Raw genomic sequence first — 24,104 nt, 5'->3', positions numbered from 1 at the left:
CCCCGCGCCGCAGCCCGGCCCCGGCCCGCCGGAAGTCAGCAGCTCTCGCGAGATCTCCCCCGCGAGATCCGCCCCGGCCGAGCCCCGCCCCGCACTTCTACGTCACAGAACCGCGCCCTGCCCCAACGGGCCAAGGGGCGCGGCTGGCGGCCTCCGGCTCTGGCAGCAGGTGGTGCTGTCTGAGTTCTTTAGAATAGGAGAAGAAAATACCAAACGCTCAATTTTTATGTTGTCAAAAACAAACGAAAACTTAGAACTGGCATTTTCTGAGGTGCGTCTCAAGTGTATTAAGTGATGCTCCAAGGCTGAGAACCACTGCACTAGACATGCCCGGTACTCCAGAAGAACCAGGTCTCTACCTCCCCATGCTAGTATGTGAGGGGAGGGGAGCGGAGGCTGGGAGGTTAAAGTGGGGCTGGGGAACAAACCCAACTAACCCGCCCCACCCCAGCACAGGGAATGCAGGGGGCTAGCAGGGCAAGCTGCAGGCCAAGTCCCCCTGCCAACACTTCCCAACTCCAGCCTCATTCCCAACCCCCTTACAGTGCTAGCCCAGCAGCACTCAGCCAACGATTTGCCCCCAATCCCCTTACCACCGAAGAGAGACCTCCTTATAAATGCCCCTCCAGCATCCCCCACCCCGCATGAGCTGAAAAAGACTACATGAACCACTGCATTCAGATTATACTGTTTACTGGGATCTGGAACTTCATTACAAACATATCAAGTGTTTGTGACAACAGACAAGAACTGAAGGATGTGCAGAATGGCAGCGTCTCTTGGTCCTTGGGTTCTGCACCACAGAGCTGCTCCCAGCACCATGCACTGTGATGAGCTGAAGGGGGGGCGGGGCATGGGGAGAGGGGGAGCATGAGTCAGAGCAGCAGCACAAATGTGAAGGACTTTGAAGCACAATCCCTCCTGCAATGATTTTACCATTCTCCACCCACCCACTTAAAATTTCACCACCCATCACTGTGAACAACCAGTGGAGAGGCCCCATCTGGTCCACTTAAGACATGATTAATCAGCTAAGTCATGACTTAAGTGGTCACCCAGCCATATGTTCAATCAGTTACTGGCATGATTAAAAAAAAAAGAAAAAAGCTATGAAGTTATTCTACAAAATTTGTAGTAACTTTGCAGCTGCACCTATCATGCTATTACTTAAATGTGTAGCCAGGGGCCCCTGTGACTGGGTGCCCCGTCTGCTGAGCAAAGCTCCAAGCTGCAGGGAGCCATGTGTACCCCCCCCAGCTTGGAGCCCTGTCAGCTGAGGGGGCTCCTTGCTGCAAGCTTGCTTCTTGCCCATGCAGGGGGAGCCTGGGATTGGGTTCCCCCTCCACCAGCAATAAGGCATGATGGGATCTTATCCATACCAGTCATGCCTCCTGCAAATGCACATGTAGCATGTCTGGACATGTGATTGTGCATTAGATCCCACTGCACCCCTACCTGCACCAGTAGAGCAGCCCAGAAGGACCAGGCCTTGTGCTTGCTGGCCATAGTCTGCCAGTTCTCTCGGGCCCCCTGCAGCAGAAGGGCAGCAGTATACCCAGCCACCTCGTGAGCCACTTTAGAAACAAGATATGTGGTGCAATTTCTTTGTTGTGAGACACACTGCAGTACAACCTGAGCCACAACAACTGCATCATCTGTTTCCACCCTCAGGACAGCACAGTCTGGGCCACTGCAGCATTGCAGACGTTAGGTCTGCTTAGGCCACTGCAGCAACCTTGCCACCCCCACACATGGCTTGAGACCAGCTCCCTCCTGATAATGTCCTTTCCTGGACCATGTGCCCACCCCTGACAACTGCTCCAAAATTTATCTGACTGTGGAAGGACCAGCCTTGCCCCAGCCCCACAGACAGGTCCCGTGCTGCTTGTGTACCGTCAACACCACTCCAGGGCCTCAGCTGTATCCAGCACTGCTTGAAGCTTGCCTAGGAAACCAACCAACCAGACCACAGAGAGAAATAGAGTTTATTCCTTTGATTAAAAATCTCATCAAAGAGTACAGCCTGCTCCAGCACCAGGGCTTTAGTCCTCCTGCTGTCAAATAGACCTAAGAAGGGAAATCCTTTGCCCCAGTAGGACAGTTTCTTTTAACCTCAGTTCTGCACAAGAGTTGAGTCAGACCAGAGCAAAACTCAGCAACAAGTACAGTGTTAAAATGAATGATGGTGATGAACAGGAACAGGACAGCGGTGCTCTTGGCAAGACAGTCCTACCACTGAGTGCTTCCCACTGGAAAAGCAAAGTTACTGCAGCAAAGAAAAGTCAAAAGGTTCAAAGTCCTCTCGAAAGGCTTTGGACAATGCCGCCTCCTCTTCCTTGGTGGACTTGCACTGCCTCCAGTCTGCCCGATCCGGAATATTCAGGATAGCTTCACTGGCTAGGACTTCCCTGTAACCAAAATAATCAGCTGCAGAACTGTTGCAATCTTTGAAGTGCAAGCACATTACTAGAAATAATAAGACTACAAAATCAAGTACTGTGGGGGCTAGCTAAACACTCATGTTGAATTTAAAAGAAAAACTCCCATTGAATTCACAGGGAGCACATCCGAATTGCATCTGAAAGGAAGCAATTCTTATTATTAACTTAGAAATAAGTCAATATAGAGGCATTACCTGCTTCTTTGCTAAAAAGGACAATTTACTGGTACTTTGTACAAACATGATTCTTAATCTCCACACTGAACTTTTCCAGTTCAAACATTCTAAAATGATTTGAATGCAGGGACAGAGGTCAGAATATCAGAGTAGCAGGTGCACAGAATTTTTGCAGAGGGCAAGAAAATGCAAGCCTCATTCTTTAAACAGAGGGTCTTCTAGTAATAAGCACAAATATGGGAGTCAAGAGATGTGTATTCATTCTTTGCCATCATACTGCTCTATGATATTGGGTAAGTTCATAAATAAGGATAATACTTACCCCACTTGTGAGTGACTGAGATCTAAAACAAAGATTAAGCTTAATAGCTTACTGTAAATAAGACAAAGTAGCTGGTAATTCCTGGTTCTAAGTATCCCCATGGTTATTGGTAAGAAAAAAAAAGTATGGGGAGCATATTAAATACATATGTTGTTATTTTATACAACAGAATTAAGAAGGGAGAAAACAAACCTTCCAAACTGCAAGGGAAAATTTTTCTTAATACGATGAAAAAGTTTCTCCCCTGTATCCAGTTCAACATAAAAATATGGTGTTCCTGGCTGTGCAATCTAGAATAGGGAAAGGAAAGAAATTCTGAAACATTAATCCGCATTTAAGAGACTGACAAAGCTTGAACTCTGAGAAAAATGTGAAAGGTGCCAATTATGTAGCTGTTGATCATTTCCTGTGAGTGAAGCAAGTAGCTGATCTGTAACCACATACCGTTTAAATAATAAAACTATAATTCCATCCAAAGAAGTACCTGGAAAAAACTTGTATAAACTATGTAACGAATATAGTAAAAAATGGTGGTAACTGACAGGAGAAGCTAAAAGAATCAGTAGGCAAAAATAAAAACCTTAAGCCACAAGATGATTCCTTTTTTTTAAAAGCCATTTTTTTATCCAGTTCCTATGAGAAACCTGCAGCATGCCTGCCCACACGTGTGCACACACATATGCCACCACAATCACCATTTTAGCTTTTAGCAATTTTTATTTGTGACAGATCTAACAAGTTAACATTTTATATCAGGTGAATGTTAATCCTAGCATGATAGCATTTGCAATTTTTCCTAAAATTGCCCACCTGCCTCAATGTGCTCGTCATTATGGCAAGCAAAAAAAATCTGGAAAAGTCTTTACAGTATTTGTTAAACCTGAAATTCTGCAGGACACCAAAACAAGAGGAAATTCATCTCACTGATGGCTGAAGCCTCATTTCTGGTTTTCCCATGCCTCTAAGCTTTAATTTCTAGACACTTAGTAGAACAGCAATAAATATCCTGTAAAAAAACATAGGGGAACTCCCAGCAAACTGCGTTTTGAGGGAAACTGCTGAGAGCACCTATCTACAAGAACCTCAAGGGATCTGCCTCAAGTAAAAGGAAGAGAAAGTCACATGGGTAATGTTAATGGTTCCTTAAGACAGTCTGCCTACAGCTATTACTTTCAGAGCTACAGAATACCAGCATATTGCAATATGCCAAGTATCTGCTATTCCAGCTGAAGCCATCTGAAAATCAAGCTTATAGTCACTTTTACAGCAGCTTAACTTTATCACGCAAAGCTACTTCTAGATGAATTGCCAAAGCAGAAAAATGCTGAGGCAGAGAAAATGACCAGTGAAAGCCTTATTTCTTACTTGCTTGATGTCCGAGTGCTCTGGGAGTTCTAATAATTCAATCTGTTGTTCCTGTGCTTGTACAATAAAGGACTCTTTAATATCTTCAGAAGCACAGCAGGTGAGTGATACAGGAATCACCTAGAGCACATAGATGCCATTTTCATAACAAGACAAGTAAACAAAATATACTATTGACTTAAAAAAGGCAGTAAATCCATCACTGGGGTTTGAACACCCCTCAGTATTGCTCATCATCATGCAAAATAGGTGATCACCTATCTCTACAGACTTAAACTTATGAGACAGATCTATTTTCTGTGGGACTTAGAAGCCTAACAGAAAACTGAAAGTCCTAGAACAGTTTTCAAGACAGTCTTCCTCCTCAATACTCTATGTGGTAGTTTGAGGCTGATCTGATACTGTAACTGATCCGCCACAGGAAGACTACCACAATGCATTCTTCAGTATTCAATGTAGCAGAAACTAATTGAGCATCACTATCTGAAGATGTTGGCAAAAAATCTGTACATTACAGCAGGCACGTGAGGCTTCCAGTCCATTCAGTTACACAAACAATAGCAGTACACATGCCAATGTAAAGCTAATAAAACTAAGAGAGAAGGAAAGTCTTATATGGAGTTTCTTTTGGCTTTTATCAATTGCCCATACACTGCCCCTCAAACTCAGATCTCTGCATCTGCTGTAATAGGAAACATTATGTATGGTCAAGCCCCCGCTCTCTAATAAATAACAATGTTACAAGTGTTTTACTTTTGGCCTGCTCTTATCTTTTGATAGGTGGACTCTACCCACAACCTGGGATGCCATTAAAGGGGTCGATGGAGAAAAAGAGGCGAGTTTTAAAAGGAACAGGTTACATATAAACCTAAGCATACGCTGTGTTAGGTTGTAACCTTACCTGCAATTGTAGGTGTTGACTTCTGTAATTTCTTTCAAACAACACATATCTTTTTCCTTTGCTTTGAAAAAACTTCTTTAGAGCAGATTTGTATTTCTCTACTTCTTCCACTACCTCTGAAGAAAGTTCAACTACAGACTGATAATGCCCAATAGGTAAAATCAGAACATGATCATTGGACAAGCCACCTTTGGCAAGGGCAAGATAGCACTGAAACAAAACAGAGGGTCAGAAATAACATAAGCAGCTTTTCACAGCACAATATTACCATGCTATAGTTCATTTGCTCCTCAAGACAAAATACATTCAGAGAACCATGCTGTGGCTCAGAGCATGAAGATTCAAAAAACCTCCGTGTCCCACTTAAGAAACCATTTTGTAGCAATCTATCAATTATTAGCTGACTTAGAAAAGGATAAAGAATTGAAAAAAATACTGCAGATGAATGGGAAAGCTGTTATGCAGGCAGCACGACTGAATTAGGCTTCAGTGACATTACAACAAATAGGATTTCTGGATATGATGCAGCATGGAAAAGAGCATCCCCTTGGACATTCATATTTGAATTTAAAGTAAACAATAAAAGAGTCTGTACGAACACTAATATTCAGTTCAAGATTGGGTTATAATTCAACTGAGTCAACTTTAGGCAAAATGGAAAAGCCAACTATTAGCACTAATTCAACTCAGTTAACAAATCAGGATTTGGGTGATCCTCTATCAAGAGATAAAGTGACTTAAAGAAAAATATCAACACAGAGTATGAAGTAGAAGATTTACTCCTTAAATCCAGAGAATCAAAACAATTAATTACTTGAGCTGAATTTCTCCTGAAAATCAAAATATCTCCCTAACAAAACAGATTCTTAGCCAAGATCACCTTAGGCTGAGCCTATGCTAGAAAGGTTGTTAGTATAGCAATACAAGGAAGCCCTTCTATTGTACTCATAGCTTATATCATAAATCAGCAAAAAAATGATTCATCAGTCTAGTTTAACCTTATTTCACACGGGGAACCAAGAAATTTCTACATTGCAGACTTCTGTTAATACATCTGTACAGATGAAGTTATACTAGTAGAACTGCACTCTTACTGCCATTGCTTGTTTTGTTTTTGAGAGAACCATATTACTCTACTGCAGGGGTAGGCAACCTTTTCCAGCTGCAAGCCAGAACAACTCACCCCAAGTCAGAGGTGGTCAGGTGCAAGAGCACCTCATTGCCAAAGCTCTATGTCCATGGGCCGGATCCAGTGGCTCTATGTGCTGGATCCACAGCCTGTGGGCCATACACTGCAGGCCCCTGTTCTACTGATACAGAGCCAAGCTTCCCAAGGACAGGCAGAGTCGCATGAACAACACTTTGCTCCAATACAATTTTTGGACAGAAATACCACAAAAGCACTCATAATATGGACATGGCTTGAGGTATACTGTCAGTTGTATGCTTAGATATGCTCACATACCTATCTACATTATATGCTCACATACCTATCTACACTAAGACTTCTGCTAGTGTTGAAGCATGATAACCACATATCACACCTAATGAATGTTACTATGCATTGATAAAAGACCTACCGCAGACCTGATTTTGCAGTGATCCTCCAAGCATAAACCAAGATAAAGCAATCCTGGATGAATAAATAGTAAACTAGTAAGCCATCCTCCTAGGGTTCTCTTCACTTAGTTAGGGACACGGTTTTTTAAAATTTTTTTGAAGATGACACGGAACTCTAATCACAGAAGTGCAAGCTGATGCCACATGCTAATGGCATCCTTTGTTCAAGCAGGCTCAGTGCCTATTGTGCCAAGGAGGAGAATGCAAGTTTTGAAAAAATAATCAGGTTTCTGTGACCTTTTGCTGCCTAACATCCCTTTACTGCATAATTTAGGACATCAGACTGCAGTTTCAAGTCAGTTGTTACACAGCAAGATATGTTATATCACAGCTTCAGTAGGGCACTGCATTTTTATGTAAAACGTGTGTGCCAGAAGGTACTTACATGCGTGCCAATACTAACTACCAAATGCTTCTCAACCTCAGGGCTGGCAAGACAAAACCAGCAAGGACCCGTTGGCTGGGCTTTAAATGGGGAAAAAGAAGAAAGAAACAAACACATAATTCTTAGTGTGAATATTTCATTCTAAGTGCGAGTCACAGTGCAACACTCAACAGTTAAAATGCTTATATTAACATAAAAGTACTCTTTTTGATTAACAACTGGAAAGTGTGCTATGGCTGCTGGCCAACATCCTGTCCATGTAAGGAATGTAACATTGCTGCAGATGTCAAGGGACACAATTATGATAAACATGGTATGGTCACAAGAGAACTGGTGCTACTGTACAACTAGCCAGCAGCAGCGGTTTTAAGCCAGCTGGGTGCGTGTCTTTAATAATAATATTTCAGGAAGAATCCAGAAGCAAGTTCCAGCTGACAACAATCCCATATCTGGAAGTATAACTATTACACCTCACAAGATATTGGAGAACGCACCAAATTCTTATGCAAACAGAAGAGGTTAGGTTATTTACTGCACAGAGGAGTGCAAGATCTGAGGTTACTGGTACGCTGGTAAACTCATACACCAGTTCAGGCCTATCATCAATAGTTTTAGGGTATAGGGAGATAGATGTAACACTTGATTTGATAACAAAGGATGCTGACATAAGTGGTTACAATATAATAGCTATGTCTACAGGAGTCTAGCAATAAGAGCAGAGCAAAACCACAGCTCCTTTAACCCTGTTTCATTCAGGATCAAAATGAAAGTGCATTAGCTAACACTGTGTTCCTGAGTGGCAGCTTCCCCTCCCTTTTAAACACAGCTAAAAGGTATATTTGTCCATACAAATATCTTCTAGATCCAGACCCAAACTCTGCAACTTGAGGCCTGCACCACCAGGACCCACATCACGTGAGCCCATCATATTTTTTCCAACTGGAAACCTGTTCTGTCTTGCATTAAGGCAGCGAAGATGCCCAAATTGTGGGGCTGCTTTTGGCTAAAAGATGAATCTATTTCTGGAGGCCAGCCTTGTTAGAGTACTCTTTCTAATGTAAGTGTCATGTACAATCACTTTATTTAATTATGCTTGAGACCGGTTTTGTAAAGTATGAAGAAATTAGCTTCCTGCATGTAATTTAGAATGTAATCTTTTATAAGTATGTGAATTGCAAAATGTGAAAACCCACTTTGTTTCCATGTTAATGGTACCTTTTGAAACTTAAATAAAACAGCTTTTCTTTTTGTTTTTTTGCAATTCTGAAACTTGTGACCATCTCTAATTTAAAGCTAATTATATCAATAGATTAGGGCTCTGAATAGGGCTGAAATGCCCTATTCTGCTTCTTAGGACTTGCCTCTTAAGAATGGACAAGTGCACTTTGGGGAAACAGGCAGAACCAAGATAGCTTTCCCTCTGAAGTCCCCACCAGCCCCTTTAGACCAGAGGTGGGCAAAATGGCAAATCTGGCCAGCAGCCGGATTTCATTTCCCAGCAGCCCCTGCCTGTGTGGCTGGGACCAGTTTCCATGGAGACTGGCCCCAGCAGCATCGGCAGGGCGCGTGGCAGGGCGCAGAGATGCTCTAGAGCCCAGCTGGGATCTTGCAGCAGTGACAGCATGATCCAGAGTGAGGGTAGAGCCGTGATCTGCAGCCTGCATGCTCTAGGCAGGGGCGTGCAGGAAGCAGATCTCGGCCCCGGCTCCTTGCAGTGGTGACAGTATGGTCCAGAGCCAGGGCAGAGCCACGACCTTCTGCCTGCATGCCCCTGCCCAGAGTGTGCAGGCTGCAGATTGTGGCGCTGCCCTGGCTCTGGATCACACTGTCACCAATGCAAGATCCCAGGCAGGCTCCAGAGCAGCTCTGCACCCTGCCACACACCCTACCAGTAGGGGTGGTGCTATGGGAGGGCTTGGCAGGGCTACAGCCACCCCAAAATTCCCTGTAGCCCCCCCGCTCAGCAGTACTGCTGCCACTGCCTGTCCTGCACAGGTGGCAGCAGCTGAGCCCACCCCACTTCCACCCACAGCACAGCCCTCCCCCAGCAAGAGGCTGGCACTGCTGCTGCCTGCCAGCACAGCTGTTGCTGGAGTCTCCATGGAAATTGGCCCCAGACACATGGGTATGGGGCTGCTGGGAAATGGAGTCCACTGCCAGCTGGACCTAGCCCAGACTTCCCCTCAGACACTAAAATTTAAAATGCGAGTTTCTCACTTACAGCACATACCTTTTCCTTCAAAATCAGCCAGCCGCCCCTGCTAACTGGGGTATTTGTATTTCATAGATTTCAAGACATTTGGGCTGGAAGGGACCTCGGAGGATCATCGAGTCCAGCCCCCTGCCCCAGGGGCAGGAAGTCAGCAGGGATCACAGGATCCCAGCAAGAAAAGCATCCAAGCATGTTTTGAAGGTGTTCAAAGTGGGTGCTTGAACCGCCTCAGGTGACAGTCTGTTCCAAACCTTGGGGGCTCGGACAGTGAAGAAGTTCTTTCTTGTGTCCAGCCTGAACCAGTCACAGTGGTGTTTGTGACCGTTTGATCTCGTCATTGCTTGGGGGGCTCTGGTGAACAGTCGTTCCCCCAGATCCTGATGAGCACCCTGATATACCTATAGGTGGCCACCAGATCACCCCTGAGCCTGCACTTTTCCAGGCTGAACAGCCCCATTGCTCTCAGCCTCTCATCATAAGGTCTGTTTTCCTGACCTCTGATCATGCACATGGCTCTCCTCTGCACCCTCTCAAGCTTCTCCACATCCTTCTTGAATTGCGGAGCCCAAAACTGGACGCAGTACTCCAGCTGCAGCCTCACCAAGGCCAAGTACAGCGGGAGAATGACATCCCGGGATCTGCTTGAGAAGCATCTATGGATGCAAGCCAGCGTTTTGCTCGCTTTAATAGCCGCAGCATCACACTGAAGGCTCATGTTCATCTTGTGGTCAACCATGACCCCCAAGTCCCTTTCATCTGTAGTGCTAACCAATGTAGCACTACCGAGCCTATAAGCATGGTGCAGGTTTTTCCTCCCAAGGTGGAGAACCTTGCATTTTTCAGTGTTGAACACCATCAGGTTCTCATCCGCCCATTTTTTAAGTCTGTCCAGATCCACCTGGATCACCCTCCTACTCTCAGGTGTGGATGCCTTACCCCAGAGTTTGGTGTTGTCAGTATTAATCAAGGAAGCTAATTTTCTGCCTGGGATAGTAGCACCCTGCTTTGATCCCTGCTCCACAATGCAGCAACTATGTTGCCATTCAGACAGCAAGGGAAGGGAATCAAAGTGGCACTCAGGGAAGATGCATAGTTTACCTTGTGGAACACCTGCCAAAAAGGCTCACTGCCATAGGATGCAATTATTTTGTTTTAAGCAGCACTAAGGTTCTGTCATCACTGATCACTTTTCTGTAGCTCACATCACTACTGTTTGTATCTTGTGTTTAAAGCATAAAATTTTGTGGGGCAAGGGACCAGTTTTTCCTTTAAGCTTCCACAGGACCTACCCACAATGGCTTTCTCCTTCCAGTTGAGTGCTCAGTTGCCACCACCACCCCATATTTTGCTCTCAATTTTTCTAACAATAGCTTCAAGGGAGCTCCTAAAAAGCATAAAGGTTCTATAACTCACGAGGTTTCCTAGCCTGTTTGGACTGGAAATGTCTTCCCTCCTTTCCATCTGAGGGCCGCTTCTTTCCTTGCTGTTTGCTCAAATCAAAGAAAAATTGACAAGCTGGTTCTTCCTGTTAAGAAAAATAAAACCAAAGCTGATCAGCTCTAAGATTATCTATAAATCGGAGACTTAGAGAAGGTATTCATTCATTTGCTGAGTAAATATATTGAAGACTAAATACTTTGACTTTCTCTAATCAATGAAGCCTCTGTCTACCTAGTTACCACAAGTTCTACTAATGAAGGGGGTTTTGAAATGTTTTCTACAACTGCTATTCCTTCCCTGCTTCCTCTTTGTTTTATGGATTATTCAGATGCTATTTTTCATTTCCTGCCTGGTGCTAGTTCTAGGCCTTTTTTCTTAAAGGCAAAAAGCAGATTATGTATACAAAAGGTAGAACATACAGTACCTCTGCACCTAGGAGCAACTTTGCCTTCTGTGCCTCTTTCCTAGATTTTTGATATGGGTTTTCAGTGACATCCTGTGGTTGTTTCACTAATTCTGCAGAGTCCATTGAGTTCATTGGGAGAATGCTAAATGCATAGAGATACTGGGAAAAAATAAAAACAGCTTCAAGGAACAGAGATTCAGCCAAGCCAAAAGGCTTTATAAAGTCAGCTCCGAAAATAAAATGCTGGCCTCGCAATGTGTGGCCTGCTATGCAAACAAAAATGCAATGAAGACATAGAATATTAAATCAGGCCAGAACAGAACATGTATTAGAAGGCAAATGAAACAGGTCACTTGTGCCAGAAAACCAAGAACCAAAAGCCAACTCTACATGCTTAAGTGGCTCATTCATTTTACATTACCATTATTTTTTAAGAACCTTTCTGAACAGCAGCGGTGTTCAGACTTTCTACTACAAAAAGCAGTGGCCAAAACATGTAAAAGAATATAGAAAAAACATTTATCAATTTTCCCTATTTTGATATTTGTTGCTTGCTTATTTCTCCCACAATTTTTCCTGCTCCTGCTTCTTCCTCCAGAAGATGAGATGCTCTTTCAGCAGCAGTCTGCCCCCTGCTGAAAATTTTAGCCTGCTCTTCTATGCAAGTACATATGAAGTATCAACCAGCCTTCAGTTCTACTTTTTATGTAGAAAAGTGAAGCTAAGTCACCCGTTGCTGCAGCTTTATACTTTGAGGCTGTTTAACCCCCACATCATTTTCCTTAGAAACCCACCAACTGCCCCTCTTCACTCTTGTCTCCACAAGGCACTTTGTTAAAATTATACATGGGAGTTAGAACAATTACAGTATGATTTTTTCACTATTTGGGTCACCCCAACCCAGAAGCCTCTTCCAGACATTTGCCCATATGCAGGTCAGCTGGGTTGGCAGAACGTATCCAGCTTTGTGCAGTGTACATGTCTGTCTGTCTAATGCTATAGTGCATGCTTCTGACTTTCCTGGCTGAGGAAACAACCAAGAAGTGCTGAATGCTGCTCATAGCCCTAGCAGCCAAATGGAAATGTATCCACAACCGCATTAGAGTAAAAAAAGGTGCGGGTGAATGGTGGGGGTTAAAACAGCCCTTCAGTAACTTAAAGGGGTCTGCTCCCAAGACAAGACAACGACTAATCCTTTTTTCTTTAAAAAAACCCTTCTTTCCATTTCCAACCGAAGGGATGTTTGAGCTTGTTCTCCACATGCATTTGCAAGATGCACTCCTGTCTCAATCATAAAAATCTGCAGTGCTATTCAAACACCTACTGTGGAATTTTCAAATGGGCTCAGCACTGATCTAACTTTGTCTCTAATAAAGTCAATGCTGAAACTCCCCAAAACTGAGCACTTCCAAAAATCCCATCCCTAGGCTTTAACCACACATGCCTGAGTTAACAGAATATCTATTTTCTCTCTCTCTTCTCCACCCTGCCCTGAACATTTTAAGTTAATTGTAAAAGTTTCCATAATTCTTTACAGCCTAAAGGAGGTATGCCACAGAAGAGTAGAGCCATTTTGAAGAAGGCAGAAGAAAGACAATAAGGCAGTGGAAAGTGGTTATAAGTTTAATTTCCTATGCAGCTAAAAATTACTTTAACTAGGAGGAGAACAGATGTGTTTTTATATTTTATTTTTAACCCTCATCTCAAACTCAAAGGATTTATTACTTGAGTGAGGAGGTTCCAACCTTGCTCCAATGCAACTTGACATGTAACTAATAACTGGTAAGACCTACCAACCAGCAACCCTGGCTCTATTCAATCAGGAAATTATGCATCCAAAGATGTGCCCAGTACCACAATGTCTGCATTTAACAGAAGAATAGAATTAAGCATTTGTCATTACCTTCTTCTTATCTGCATTGCCAACGTTGGCAAGTGCTATAAATCTGCTCACGTGCTGCGCAGTCTCCTGCAGGATGACATGGTTTCTGTGGGAAATCAGATATTTTAAATGCATTTTTGACAACGTTCAGAACAACTCTTAGCACAAACAAATGTTTGGCTGATCAGTGGAAGCAGTCAGTAGGGAGGAAGATATACAGCATGTTGTAACTGTAGTAGGATTTCCTTCAAAACACGGTGCCCAAGCAAGACACAATCTGGGTATTCAGGTCTCAGTTCTACAGGGTTCGGAGCTCTCTGGCTCAGATCCAGAACACTTAAGCCTATGCTTAATTGTAAGCAAGTCCTTCCACTGAAGTCAGCAATAAAACTCACCAGCTCACGTTAAGCATATACTTAGGTCCTCTGTTGAATGGAGACCAAAGTTTTCACTGCCATACCAAATTTAGTCCATTGTGCAGGACTTCTGATGGCAGTAGTTAGTGAGACCAGATAAACTAACAACAGCTAGTTTAAGTGCAGGGGTGAGAGGATATTTAATATTTTAGGCCCTTGGCAGACATTACACTGAAGACAGGTTTATTAACTGGTTAATCATATGTGGGGTCAACACAAGAGTCTTAGACTTTAGTCCTATTTTTACTTGAAAGATCTTATCACACTCCATAAAAATGGCCTCAAATATCATTTCATCATTCAATTCAAACTACTAAAATAATTATGCCATTAGTTACGGTTGTGACAACATTAACGTTCTGTTAACACTAAAAGCTCTATTGGCTGCTGTCAGTAGCAGTCTGAAACACATGCCCTTGAACTGAGGCTGCAAATAGTTCAACTGCTATCATAGCTGGAACCAAGTCATTCCCAGCACTTGAGTGCCTCAGGATTTGTGTAATAGTGATAAAAGGAGTTCTGTTAAGTCCATACCAGCAGTTACAAGATTTTTCACCCCCAGTTCACTGTTGACAGCTGCTATCAGCAGTAGCTCTGTTTCTTGATAAGAGTTGGTTGGAAGCAGATTATGGTCATAGTCTCCAAGATGCAACATGGGGTAATCATTCTAACCAGTTATATATTTTTAAAGTACTGAATTACAATGTGACCGTAGCAAATAATTTTAGAGTTTCTTCCCATACCTACTAGAAAGCTCACTTCTATTATGAAATAACAGTGGTTTCACAAGTTCCGACATACCTATAAGGAAGTCTTTCATAATAGGTCTTCTCCAATGCAGCAAAGTGATACCTTGGCTTCAGACTTGTGGCTAGATTAGATACTAACACAGAGCCACATCTCTTAGTATCTATTTCTCCCTACAAAATGCAAATAAAGTTTTATTCTAAAAATCTTGTGGGTTTGCAACGCAAAGAAAAGTGGTTCAGCATGGAATTGTGTCCTGTGCATGTTAGAGCCTGCCTAGATAGCCACTGTAGAGTAGCTGAAAAATACCTACATAATAATGACATATTTTTCCTAATCAAGGGGTCAAACCTACCCCCACTGAAATAAACACCTGGTGATTGAGCCCCACATCTGTTCCTTCCATATATTCAGAGATGTAACAGCAAAAACGAGTTTCTGCTTTTCATGTCTACCAGTCCTGTGAAGCCAAACACAGCTGTGGAAGTCAGCCAGAGTCTGCTTCTCCTCAGGTATTACCATGACTTCTAAAAAGAGTTTTAACTGCATGTGGTAAACTCCCCAGACACTGCTGTACCACTGTACTGCACACTTAAGTGGACAAAGCACATACTTAAGGTGTAGACATATGTAACATTTGAAATGCTCCAAACGCAGCTGCACTTGAAGCACTTCAGCCACAGACAGATACATAAGCCCCTGCCACACCACTGACTGGAGTGCTTAAAAAAAACCCCAATCACTACGGCTACATGCAGCAGCATGCTTTTCAGGCAGGATGTGCAACAGGAGGCTGCTGCAACCTGCAGCTCTGCTCCCTCCCCCTCCTCCCACTGCAGGGAGTTGTTTCCTCCACAGCTACTTATGGAGCACTTCTACCATTTTCAGCGCACTTTAAATGGTATGTATATCTGTTCATTTGCATTTGAAGCACTTTAGAGGCATCTGAGATGCTTCAAATGTTGTGCGTGTCCACTCCCCTTTATAAAAACTACCGGGTTGCAGATAGGGAACTGGATATAGATAGAGTCTTCATTACAGGGACTTCAAACAAGAAAGAGAGGCTTGTGTTTAGATTACTCTGTGTTTTGTACTATTAACAGTAAGCAGGAGGGGAAGGGAGGAAGAGAGTCCAAATAAAGTATTTTAAGCCTTAAATCAAAAAAAAGTCAGAATTCACAAAACCCATGATGCCATTTTACAGTCACTTCTGTAAGCAGATGACTACTAACATTTGGAGTACATGTAACATCTGCTTTCTTAGTTACCAGGATTATGGAACTACAAAACAGGGTACAGGCTTTTGACAAGGCAAGTCTAGCTTTTCGTACTTAGGATAGGAGCTGTGATTTGGGGATGCATATGTGGGTAGAGCAAAAGTTTTTGGAGTGTCCTGAGAACATATGCCCCTTTCTTTACCCATTCCTGAAAGGAAAAAAAAAAAAGGAAAAATAATGCAAACTGTTTTCCTTTAGTGAAAGCTCTTCTTTCATCTCTCTAATCCATCTGCTTTAAACTAAGAAATGTTATACAGCATGACAAAAGAAAGATGGGGACAGGAGGCAGAGAAACAGTAAACACTGCTTTTTGTTAAGCTAACCATCTGCAGTAAATGAACAAGGAACAAAAACTGAAAGGGGAACAAACAAGCGTTTGCTACAGGCCCTCAGCACAGAAGGAAAGAAAGGACTTCACGTTCCTGAGGTGCTCAAAATATTGTATGCCTGGATATTTTGCAATGCACACAGCTAAACAAGGACCAAAACATTGTTCCTTCTGTAACTGGAGAAATGTCATGTTTCAGAAAGCAAAGAACTCAAGCTAAGAGAAGCTATCCTTATATATAGACAGGAAAGAGAAGAGAACACAAAATTGGTACCCATGACATCAGAATTCAGCATGGCAAGGAACAGAGGAGCAAAAAGTCAGAAAACTTCTATATTGAATGGATCCTTCTTTCATTGGAATCCTTTAGACCTAGCCCAGCTCAGACATCTACAGAAAGTAATCCAATCAGGATGAGTGTAATTTAAATAATATATCATCTTTATTCTACCATGCTATACTCTAGCCCTTCTTGAGCTTCTCTACGTAGTTTTATTGATTCTCCAAAATACATTATGGATATGGCAATATTATTCCAAAAATAAAAATTAAGAACCCAACTAATTCAAGGTATGGAAATACACCCAGATAAGCAACTCTGTCCTGCAATGGTATCATGATAAACAATTACGATTTACACCCAATACTGTTTGAAATCCCAGATTAAACGGGTTTTAGAGACTTTAATGTTTTAATTTTGATTCTACAATGCAACTTTATAACAAAGTTAAATTTGCTTGGATGTCTTACCTATACAATTCCTATGATTGGCTTATGATATAGTTCTTCAGCTCAATTTTCTAGGTTTATAGCATCTAGCTTTGGAATACTTACAATACCCCTATGATGCACTTGAATAGCATCTCTATAGTGATTTTTATCCTAAGATTATCTACAATTTCCTCAATTTTAATTCCATATTAATTCAATGTGTGTGTCAAAGTCACCATGGATTTTTTAAAATTAAATCTAGTATTAGAATTGTTAATAAAAAAAGAGCCAGAGAGAATATTACTACACGATGTCTAATACTTTGAAGATGTATGGTATAAGCCTCATTTTTTATGTTAATATTTAGGGGCAAATTTACCAATATGCTCTAGTTATTTTGTCAGGTACTCTGCAGTATCAATATATTTATCACCATGGAACTATAAGTGAATCCTTTAATTTCTAGCCACTTCTCATCTTGATACATTCCTGCTTATTTCCTAGGCTGCTTGGAGCAGCGATCACGTGTCACGATTTGGGATGTACTTTCAATGCTCACGGTATCAAGACCAAAAAAAAAAATCCTTTTTGTGCGCCGATTCCAGGCTTTCAAAATTTGGGAAGTAATTTCAAATTTTCCAGCCCTTCTGGCTGGGAGCCTCAGTTGGGTTTGAAAGACTTTTGGTTAAAAACAATGGCACAAACTAAAATTTATCCTCAGAATTCACACAGAAAGAAACAGACAACATTGTAAGTCAAACTACTGCTTACAGAAATAACCACAAGTTTTTAAAAGTTTGGCAAAGAACAGCTATTCTCAAGTAACATCAAGGGTGCTCAGGGTACAATGCTCTTGTTACAACATATTTTCAACAGAGACTATACTTCATGTGAAAAACTGAATTAAATAATGTAATAGAGGGCTAGGGGTCTAACAGCAAAATTACACTGGAAATGTTAAGAATTTCTATTATGCAATTTACGAACATATGGCTAAAGGAACAAGAAGAAAAGGAGAGTTCTAAACACACACGCACAGAGTAAGATAACAAAGGACAATACATTAAAAATAATTTAAAAGTTTAAATACCAGGGTTCAACAACAGAGAACCTCAGACACAGTGGCCAGGCAGCATTGTAAGTAGGAAAGAGAGCATCACTGGCCCACTTGGTATAGGCTGCAGGCCTTTCCCATCCCTGCTGGTTCACAATTCCTGCTCCACTGGTAAGAGAACATGAGCTTGAGGAATAGCTGTGATCCTTCTTGCTTCACCCGGGTCCTCCATGCGAATTCCCCTTAGTCTCCACAAATGACTCTGTCCTATGCTCCAAGGCCTCACTGCTACAAGCATGGGCCCTGTGAATCATCATCTGTATGCAGCAGACGGAGATTCTTGGCCAAGAAAAAATTGGCCTGGAGATTAAAAATACAAACTTTAAAGCTAAAGTGTTTTTCTCACCATCACAAAGCAACCCATATCTACCCTATCTTTGACCAAGAGCAAAACAGAAACATTTAAGCAAGCAAAAGGTTTGAGAATAGAGATGCAATGATACAATTTTTTTTGGCTGATACCAATGGCCATTTATTACCCATACCCACAGATACCAATCCGATTGCTAATATGCAGCCTGGCAGCTTGGAGAGCAGTGTCCAGCTGGTAAGTCTAGGAGGGGAAGGGAGGGAGGGAGGGACAGATCGAGGCCCCCACAGTGAGGGAGGGAATGGGGCTGGAGCAGGGCGTGGAGAGGAGCTGTGGGCAGCTCATCCAGGGGGCGGTGTGGAGCGCAAACTGGGGTGTCCTTCCGCCCTGGATTTGTGTGTGCATGCAGATGGCATTTATTGGGAACATTATCAGCCATATCAGCCACAAAAAGCTGATTGCTGATAATGTCAATTTTCCTTTTATCGATGCTGATACGATATGGACCGATATATCGGTACACCTCTATCTGAGAAATTTAAGAACTGAAAACTGGGAGAAGGAGGGAGTGGCAACTTGACAGGAAACAAACTGAACATTATATCTGGTGCTACCTGCACTGACTCGAATCAACTGACATGTAGGAGAAAACTTCATATGGGTCAGCAACATTGAAAAAAGGTACTGAGCAACACTTGCCCAGAATAACGTTTGTTAGCAAGTATACAAATGTCAATACTGTCTTGGGGTGAATCAGCCCAATAAAAGACTTTGGGTAAAGCATCCCATGTGCCCAGTTTACCCCCAGATCACTGGACAGAGTCCAAAGAGAAGACAACTGACAGCCAGTTTTCCTGGAGTTGCCATAGGCTGCTTACACAGAGTGAAGTGAAAGCTGGCAGCAGAACCACCCATGAGAAAGGATCTTTAGAGGTAACATGACAAACAGGCCACATAGGAATTGGCTCAGCAGAAGCAAAGCACTGGGTTCAGCATATAGTCACAATATTTCAGTACCATTGTAAGAAGCATGACTAGAGTATCATCAGAAACAGAGCTGCTAGTCTGCAAGGATATCAGAGCATAAGAAATGCACAGAAGGGATGCCAAGATGATCAGGGAAACAGAAAACCTAAACTTACAAGAGCTTGGCTTGTTTGGACTAGTAAGAGTGAGAAAAGACATGATTTTTATATATAAACCCACCAGGACACTAAACAACAGGAAGCCAGGTCAGCCATTTAAGCTCAAGGACAATGCTAGTAAAAGGACAAGACTACATAAACTATTCCATGAATAAACTGAAACTGGAAATTAGAAAAATGTTTCCAACCATCACAGAAGTGAAGACTTGGAACTGATTCCCCATAGGAGCTGGGGGGATAAAGGCCTAACCTAGGTTTGGAACAAGGAACAACGTATAGCAAAAGAGGCCGGGGCTTTGTCATACATCAACTGCTCTGCATTAACTACATGCATTACTTTTACCCTGTGGTAAGCGGAAGCTAAAACACAAGATTGTAGATCTCTCTGAAAGAGGGATAGGTTCTCATGAGTTCATATATTATAAGACAGAGCTTGGTCATTTTATGAATGGGATTTACCCAATGTGGTTGCCTCTAACTGCAGGGGACTTGATTTTATCAATATGACCCTCCCTGTGCTATAACTGTTCCCTGGCCAGAACATGGGTTCAGGTTCTACTACAGCCCCAGCTACTCAGGACAAAGATTATAACAGAGTCCTAAGAAGGATAAAGAAAAATTATGGATGTATGAGCTCTACAAGAAGTCAAGAAACTACTCAAGAGGCTGAAAGGATGCTTACACAAAGGGAGAATTTCAGCTTTTAATCAGAGGTTCAGAAACAGACCTACAGTGAACGATAAAAAGATTACCAGCAGTAGGAAACCAATGGCAGCAGATGTGCCTTGACATAACAGAAAGATAAGCTGATGTTTCCAAACATTCTGCTGAAGGGCTGTGACCAAAATCAAATTATTCAGCACTTCATACACAAGTGTGGAACTAACAATATGTACAAGATCTGCAAGTGAGCTAATCAAGATTCAAAACATTAGTTAGACATGAATGTGGTTCAAATCTGTAACCCTGAAATAAACCTAGTGAAAAAGAATTTGTCCAAAAGAAAAACAGCTCCTTGAGTGATAATTCACTGTCTGGATCCAAGAACACACCACAGACCTCACGTATTTGAGAGCTCACGTACTTCAGGAGAGAAGCCAGTCTGCTAGGATATCCCCTAAAGCTTTTATAAAAATCTAAACTTGCAGTGGTAGTTCTGGCTGCAAATTGCTAAAGCAAGCAGAAGTCTGAGTAATAATTAATTACACGCTCAATCCATTTCAACTGAATACTTACAGAACTATTTCCAAAATTCCCTACGTCCCTGGGCCAAGGAGATGTCAGCAAAATATCCACACCTTTGAATTTTGGAGTTGATAACAAAGATGTTTGTAATTCCATCACATCCTTGGAGCTAAAACTGTATGCAGGGGTTGGCTCATTCAATGATTCTGTACCACTCAAGTAGGCAATCTGCAATCCTGACATGCCACTGAAGATACCTTTACGACCTGTATTAAACAAACATACATATAAAATATTCACGATTAAGTGCATAAGAAGGATTTATCTTGTGTCATTCTAACAAATCTCTGATTATAGGAAACTCTGATAATGCATTAAATTGTGGTCAGGACTCAAATGATGCAACTCAGGGACTTGAACTCCTTCTCCATAAAAAACAGTGAGGCAGTCCTCCCAATTTATTTATTTTTAAATTATTCCACTCTCTCCCCTCACAGTAATGTTGCCATCAAATGCCCAGTATAGCAGATTATCAACAAAATTATAATACAAGAATATGGGGCTTATGGTTGAAATCAGGAATTCAGACCCAGGGTTCCCAAAGAATCATAACTCTGCTTTAAACACATACCTTAATATAAGTATGTCATTATATACAAAGTTCAATGCTACCCTTGTACATCTAAGAAAGAGGCAAATGAAAAGGTGCAGTTCCTTTCCACTCTATCTAAATATACTATTTACCAAATATGATGGCATAATACAATGAGCATGATTACAAATTGAAGAACCTCACTATAAGGAACACACAAAGGGTAAACATTAGATAAAGCCAAAATAGACATCTACATTAGCTAAAGACTGGCAAGTAAGATACTCTGACAGGCTCCAAAGGAGTGCAAAAATGTTAAGGTTATTGTTTAACCCTTCAATCTACAAGGCTTCATATGCCAAAGGCTTTATGAGCAGTACAGCAGCATCTACATTAAGGTATGCATTTAAGCAAAAAAATAATAGTTTGAAATCAATGAGTTCCCACATTTTTGGCTGTTAAATTTGGCCTGAAGCATTTTTTTAGTACACTAACAGCATATGTTTATATAAAAAGGCTTTATTATGACACTTTCTACTGTGGCAATACAAAATAGAAGTGCTACAGATAATTTTAAGGAGTATCTGAATTGTGATAGATTATTTTAATGGTAGCATCGATATTTTAGGACCATTTTATCCTGTTACAACCTAAATCTGCAAATTGCCTCAGCAAGAGTTTAAGGAAAACAATGAATAAACCTGTTAGACTAGGCAGAGGAAAAGTATGCTGTCAACTCAAACATGACAAGGGTTTATTTGGCTTAGCTAAAATCCTAGATGTCACATGGAAAACTGTCACTTTCCCCTACAGGAGGCAAAAATCAAACACATCTGAGGAAGGCAAATACAGGTTGGGGTCTCAGACAAGTTTAAAGCAAACACTGTCCTGGCTCAATAACGTATGACAGAGTGAGTCGTTTGACTGCACCTTCAACAAATACCTGAATATAATACATTACCTGTCAGATTCTACACCTCAGTGCAGGAGACAGCAAAGCTAGGAAAGCAAGAAAATGTCTGACCTGCTGACTGCCACTAGCAAGTTAGGTTTGGGGAAGACAGACAATGAGGTGAGAACTGTGAGGGGACATTCCAAAGATAAAAGGGAGGAATGCTTATCTTGGGGTGGGTAGGATACTTAGGCAGAGGTGGGCCTTAACACTTCAGTACAAACTGTGCATGTGGGATATGGGAGAGGGTTCAGCGACTCCAAATGCAACAAATGTATAACTTAATTAGAAAGTGCAGAACTGAATATTTATTAGCACAAAAAGGGGTTCCTCCCAGAGTTGGCAACTTCATCAAAACTTCTCCCTGGGCTATTTGGGTTAGTGCCAATAGGCTGGGAAGCATAATGGTGCACAAGATTCATAGTTGATCACCTTAAAGTACAGAAAAGGATTTTACTCAAACTTTCCAAAAATCAATTCATCTTGGACTTAAAAACCAAGTCTCAGAAATATTAGTTGAAACAATTTCTGGAGAAAAGAGGTTTGGAACAAAAAGGCAGTTAACTACAGCAAAACTTTAATCTGAACATTCCAGCAGAAATAAATTCATATCAGATTCACATCACAGAATATCTGTACCATTACCTAAGTAAGTAATGTTTTCAGCTAATTCACATCCACTGACATCTGGAAAATAATGTACAGTCTCTTGGTTATTGGCTCCCAATACATAAGTCTGAATAGGTGCTGAGGAAGAAATACACAAGATTAGAATCCAGTTATTTCAGAAGCATGAAAACTATTTTATCCTGCAGTTCCTAAGGAAATCCCTTCAAATCCTATGTTTCCCAAGTAAAGATTCATTATAGAAAAAAACAATGGACTGTAGTTATACATCCCCACATCTAAATTAATAAGTATTGCCTGTGTGTTCCTTTCTTTCCTTTCTGCAACCATCCAGGAGAGAACTTGGCCCTGCAGCTATTTCCCATTTTGTACTTGGGACAGTTTTCCCAGAGACCCAACAACTAGGTCAGTTCAAACCAAGATTTTTCTTCTCCAGCTTACAAACAATTTTCTTTTATAATACCACCCCAAAACCCCATCAAAAACAGCCACATTTTGATGGACCTGTACAGATAATAAACAGTTTGGAAACAACCCCTATACATTAGGCAGGATAAAAGAGACAGAGTGAGGGGAATCGGGAGGCCGAGTTAACAAAACTTAGCAGGAAAACAATTCACAGCACTCTGTTTACTAACCAATGCCACAGGTAGGCTCCAATGAGAAATTTCACAAGATAAAGGTGATAGGCTTTACAAGTTTTCCCCAGGTAGCTTCTTTCCTAAATGAGGCAGAGAGCTAGAAAGCACACCAAAGGAGGAAATCAGGGAGAAGCAGACAGGCAAGCTATTAAGGCAGTAAGTCATACAGAATTCCACAGAGGGAGAGAATTGTCACTTATACTCATAGAACTGAGTGATAGCACAGCTGCATGGAAACGGTCCTCCCGTGCCTCTCCTGTTCTGGCTACAGATTACTCAAAAAGTATTTTTGGATCTGATAGATGCCTGTACAGGTAAAATAAACCAATGAGCACCTCCAAGATAGAAAGTCAAAAGGGAAAATGCTCTACCTCCGATTTTTTACCAATAGTTAATTTTAAAGAAACACCATCACACACACTTTGATAATGCTGCTAGGAGGAGACCACTCAACAACAGGAAATCAGTATGGCTTGCTATTACTCATCATCAGCCTGAGCTACCCATCAGTCAATGTCAAGGAGGAAACAACCCAGCCTTGCTGACTGGCAGAGAAATTATACAGAGAGCAATAAACTGACCAGGAACAGCAAAAGATACAGACCAAACATTATGTGGACTGGTATGCAAGAGGGACTAGTGAATATTTCTCACAGCAATCCACATCCCAAAGCCCTCCATACGCATGTAGTCATTGGAAGCAGGCAACAAGGGGCTGGAATGGGAAGCAGGTACAAATGCAAACCCTCATCCTTTCAGCACCACTAACCACAGTGCCATCAGATTTCCATAAGCAACAGCTAAATAGTATATATGCCACACAGCCCCCTGACAATATGGACTCCTTATTCATAGGAGTAAGATCAGAAACGTTCACCAATCAAACAAGCAACGCAACACAGGAATTAG

At 41.8% G+C, this 24,104-nt stretch overlaps 1 protein-coding gene across 5 annotated transcripts in view; it reads right to left on the bottom strand.

Annotated features, from left to right (window-relative positions):
* Nucleotides 1–1,968: 1,968 nt before the first annotated feature.
* Nucleotides 1,969–24,104, bottom strand: part of CWF19L1 (CWF19-like 1, cell cycle control (S. pombe)) — a 29,359-nt gene continuing 7,223 nt past the window's right edge. For 2 of the 5 annotated variants that reach the window (XM_019512183.1, XM_019512182.1), the window contains 11 exons: nt 22,573–22,674; nt 20,435–20,649; nt 14,368–14,486; nt 13,172–13,256; nt 11,287–11,427; nt 10,836–10,947; nt 7,211–7,290; nt 5,206–5,415; nt 4,305–4,424; nt 3,132–3,229; nt 1,969–2,408 (listed from right to left, as the gene is read on the bottom strand). In XM_019512183.1, coding sequence (XP_019367728.1) covers nt 2,264–2,408; nt 3,132–3,229; nt 4,305–4,424; nt 5,206–5,415; nt 7,211–7,290; nt 10,836–10,947; nt 11,287–11,427; nt 13,172–13,256; nt 14,368–14,486; nt 20,435–20,649; nt 22,573–22,674 — 1,427 coding nt within the window. In that variant the 3' untranslated portion in view covers nt 1,969–2,263. Of the gene's footprint in view, nt 2,409–3,131; nt 3,230–4,304; nt 4,425–5,205; nt 5,416–7,210; nt 7,291–10,835; nt 10,948–11,286; nt 11,428–13,171; nt 13,257–14,367; nt 14,487–20,434; nt 20,650–22,572; nt 22,675–24,104 lie in introns of those variants that run through there. The other 3 variants (XM_019512185.1, XM_019512184.1, XM_019512186.1) reach the window with 2 other exon arrangements.

This window comes from Gavialis gangeticus, unplaced genomic scaffold, assembly GCF_001723915.1.
Source record: "Gavialis gangeticus isolate Ggan-Ray unplaced genomic scaffold, GavGan_comp1, whole genome shotgun sequence".
NCBI lineage: Eukaryota > Metazoa > Chordata > Crocodylia > Gavialidae > Gavialis > Gavialis gangeticus.
This window is presented reverse-complemented; position numbering and strand designations above follow the sequence as displayed.